This window comes from Sphaerodactylus townsendi, linkage group LG03, assembly GCF_021028975.2.
Source record: "Sphaerodactylus townsendi isolate TG3544 linkage group LG03, MPM_Stown_v2.3, whole genome shotgun sequence".
Taxonomy (NCBI): domain Eukaryota; kingdom Metazoa; phylum Chordata; class Lepidosauria; order Squamata; family Sphaerodactylidae; genus Sphaerodactylus; species Sphaerodactylus townsendi.
In genome coordinates this window covers 112,001,545-112,005,951 of record NC_059427.1, presented here as the reverse complement: position 1 = coordinate 112,005,951, position 4,407 = coordinate 112,001,545, and the positions used below count along the sequence as shown (strand labels likewise).

The following is a 4,407-nucleotide window of genomic DNA, read 5'->3' as shown; positions in this document are numbered from 1 at the left end:
TTGATAAGGTAGACTACATGATTTCCGTGCAGGGTATGGCAAAGAAAGAGGTTCCTGCAGGTGTCCGTGAAGTGGCAAGTGATTCAGCCACCCAGTTCTTAGAACTCCTCCCCAAGTCCCAAATCTAGAAGAAGAAACCTTCAACTTACAAACGAGTTCCACCACATTCACTCTGTAGGAGACACCCACTAGCCTGCTTGCTGTTCTTAAAGATCTGACGCAAGGTAAAGGCATGGACAGCATGAGCCACACAGCTACACCCCTAGTTATATAGGTAGGGCTTGTCATTCTGTGCCAGAGAAGTTGGAACAGAAACAGTGAGTGCATGGAGAGGAGACTGCTCATCCGTTTTAGAAAGGTATGGTGCCTAAAATGGAGAAAGGTGGTAGATGCTAAAGGGAGGAATACCTAGTGGGACAGCTCTGGGGCCTAGAGAAAATAGCACATGCCCTCAAGTTATGTCTCTGGATGAGATGTGTCAGAAACCTATAGAAGTGTACCTATTTGTGCAGTGCATATCTATTGTTCTCATGGGAAGACTAGTAAGCATTAAAAGGATTCCAACTTTAACATGTAGTTTTATTCTGGTTTTACACTGTAAATAGCTGTAGTTTTGTTTTAGGTGATTAATGATGTTATGTTCTTGGATTGTTTATTACTTGGAATATGGGATAAAATGCATTATAATTTCAAGAATTTTTTTTTTTAAATCACATATTCAGAATTGTAGCCTAAATTGGCACTTTAAAGTGCATTTCTAGAAGGGAACTCTGTGGAAATGTATCCGGAAGCCAAGTTTTAACAATCCATTAATAATTATCATTTTGTAATATCTTTTAGAGCTTGCTCCATACATGTTTTGACCCTGAGATTATTAAGCCTGACAGCAGTCTAATCCATGATCTGTAATATCTACCGATGCACAAAAGGGCAGAAAAAGACAATTATGTAGTGGTTGTTTACCGCCTGGAGCCCTTCACAGGAGGGCAGTATATAAATCTAATAATGAAATGAAAATGAAATGAAATTCGATTCATGAGAATAGGCAGAGCATGCCGCCATTATTCTTTATATACCCGCACTCTCTTCACTTTGTGGCGGATTTGCTATAACCACTTATGTTTGGTCATTCTTCCAGCTGGACACCACTTGTGATCAAGAGGAAAGTAGCCATGTCGGAGGGCAAAGCAAAGAAGGAAGCTCCTGCTGCTGCCTCAGCTGAATGCCCTGTATGTTATGAGACATTTCAGTCTCCGGCCGTATCGCGTCGGACACTGAGCTGCGGGCACATCTTTTGCCATGACTGTTTGGTCAAGTGTTTTCTAGCCTCCCAGGCCGATGGTCGGTACCATAACAGCCTTGTGTGCCCCATCTGTCGCTTTATCACTTTGCTCTGCCGAAAGAGGACCTGCTGGCCTTCGAAGCCAGACCCAAGTGCTCAGTCACTAGAGTTGCCACTGTCGCCCTCTTTATTATCCTGTGGAGTACCTTTGGGGTCTGCAAATACTTTGGTGGTGCCTGGCCATTTCCTGATGTCATTGCATGGTTATAATGGATACCAGAGCATGTGTGGCTGCCCTAATATGAACTCGATGGTGCTTCCTCCTGGCTTGGAGCGGGAACCCAGCATTTTCGTTATCAGTCAATGTGGAATGCCATTGATTGAAGAGAACTGTACTCCTACGGCTCCAGACAGCAGGGTGGAAGTTCCGATATCAGTGGAGTCCCAGAGTTCTCTAGGGGTGGGCTGCTTCCGCTCACCCATCATGATGGCAATTTTCCTTATCTCTGCGGTTGCTCTGTTGGGGGCAGTGCTTCCCTGGCTGTTGCTTGTGAAGAAGAATGAATGAACAGGGTGGATGGACTTCCCTATGTTCCTAATTTGCAGAATCTTCCAGATGGAGATACCAGCTGAACAAAGCCAAAGATTTGCATGATCTAGTATCTTCTGTCTAAGATACTCAGGGGAAACTGAAATAGCAGGAGATGATCTTCATCTTGTTAGGGATGATTTCCCCCAGGCATGGTATACAGGAGCAAGAAGGGTCACCTGTAGAAAGGGTCCACTCATCCTGTTAAGGATGTTATTTACTTGGAACATTTATCTACTGGTCTTCCTCCAAAGAGATCACATTATAATTTCACAATTTTCCTGTGAATTTAGGTTAGATTGAGAGATGATAACATGGCCCAAGACCATGCTCAATATGAGCTAATCCAGGTGACATACTGGGCATTTCATAATCATCACTCATGTTTATTTTCAAGATGTAGTGATCAGGCATGCTGGGGCCAAATTCTAATTGAGACTGTAGGGGTTAAGCATTCCCCTATGGGCTATTCTTATTTCAAATAGCCCCAGGCAACTGATGTTTGCCCAAATTGGACAAGTAGACAGACTTGTATCTGTGCCTATGTGTTTCCTCAGCAGGGCAAAGAGCAGCTCCCTGAAACCATTTCAAATCCGGACAATGGCACAGGGTAAGACTTGAAACCCTTTCCCACATCAATCAAAATTGGATCCCTGCATTCCTACTAATTAACATTTTAAAAACCCTAGAAAATCTACTCATGGAACTCCTATTGTCTCCCTTGAGTTGGCCTTGGTTTCATAGATGACCAGCGATTTAAACCTGAATTTTGAAGTCCCAACCCCACATTTTAGCAACTTGTGGAAACAATACTGAATAGACCAGATGGGAACTGGAGGAGCTGCTAAAATGCTTCCTATCCACTGAATATGTTCCCATATTTTACTTCATTAATCACAATAATAATAATTTTTGAGGCACATCAAAAGCAATTGGGTGGTTAAGAGGCTAAGGAAATCCTGTGCCCTTGTTCCACCCAGGCAAATTCCTCCAGTTCTTCAATATCATTGTGCATTGCTAACACTGAAGGATTTTCATTCTACATGCCAGAGATGGCTTCATTGCCACAGGAAATAGAGGCATCCCGCTCATGTGGTTTTTGATAAACTGTGCAGTGCAGGTGAGACAAATACCCCTTACTGGATACTGTTTGTCAACCAGCAACATCTATTAAAATTAATCTTATGGTGTTACAGATCTCCACGTGATGTTTCTGTGGATTATTTAATATTGTACTTCCTGTGCACAGATCTCAATAGTCTATATTTTAAATTTGAGTCTTTTAGTTTTTGGAAAGCTGTGCTGATTCCAGTCTTTCCTGAAGGGCAGTTTCCAGAGTGCTGCTGTTGGAGTTCTATTTTTTCCTTGTCCATTGGGATACCACAAGATTCTACCTCGTCCTCTTAGTTCTCCAACAATTCCACGAAGCTTTTGGGAGAGATCACTCAAAGATCTGGGATATGGAGCTATCTCTCCTTTTCAGGTGACTCCAGGGAAGTGGTACAAGTGCTAAAGAGAGAGTGAAGTATTGGATAAGGAACATAAATTGAACAAATTAGTCAAGACAAAAAAGGTACTAAGGTTTGGAAGTATGGATGTTCATCCTGTTATAGATGGGGTTACATCACTCCAAAAAATCCAGGGATATATGGAGTTGCCTCATTGTTTTTAGATACACACATGACTTGTGTTGCTAGGCGTGCCTTTTTGAGCTTTGGCTGGATGTGACAGCTTTGGCTGCTCATGGAAAACCAAACCTCACAAAAGCTGTCCCTTGGAAACCTCCATACTAGATTATTGTAATGTGCTGTACATTGGGCTGCCTGCAGAGCCAGTTTGGAAGCTTTAGGTGATATAGAACACAGCAGCAAAAGTGGTAAGACTCACAAAAGCAGAGTGGATACATAAAATCAGTGCTGTTCTAGATGCTTTGGTGGTTTGTTTCTGGGCTCAATTCGAAGTGCTAGTATTGACCTTAGAAGCCTTAAATGACTTGGTTCCATGGGGCTTCAAGGTCTACCTCCAATCATATCAGCCCAACAAGCTCTTGAGATCCATGCACAGTGCTTTCCTGCACAGCTAACTTTATCTGAGGTGGGAAGGAAGTTGGGATTTGTGAGAATGCCTTTCAGCTGTCACTCTGGAACTCCCTCCCTCAGGGGGTATGACTGGCACCATCCCTTTGGGGCTTCCAGAGTAAGTGGGAAATGTTTTTATTCTGGAAGGACTTTGACTTAAATTAAATGCTGGTCTTCTGGTCTCCGATGATGTTATATGTATAATTGTTATTTTATCAATGTCAGTTTTAATTGTGATTCTACTGATGCTGTAATTTAACTTGTCTTAATTTGTTAGCCACCTTGGGGTCTTATAAATGGCTGAAAGGCAGCACAGAAACAACCATAACAAATAAAGAGGTGGCTAAATAAATAAGGATTTTTGGGGGTATGTTTTGTATGTGCTTTCTACTTTTGATATTGTTGGTAGAGCCATAATGGGACAAATTAAAATATAGAATTATCATGGACAATATCTT

The 4,407-nt window shown here is 42.1% G+C and overlaps 1 protein-coding gene across 1 annotated transcript; it reads left to right on the top strand.

The window, feature by feature from the left end:
• The first annotated feature begins 301 nt into the window (after window positions 1-301).
• RNF222 (ring finger protein 222) lies at window positions 302-1,850 on the top strand. Its single transcript, XM_048491868.1, has 2 exons — window positions 302-358; window positions 1,139-1,850. The coding sequence occupies exon 2, from the start codon at window positions 1,173-1,175 to the stop codon at window positions 1,848-1,850; it is 678 nt and encodes a 225-aa protein (XP_048347825.1). The 5' UTR covers window positions 302-358; window positions 1,139-1,172.
• The last annotated feature ends 2,557 nt before the right edge of the window (window positions 1,851-4,407 follow it).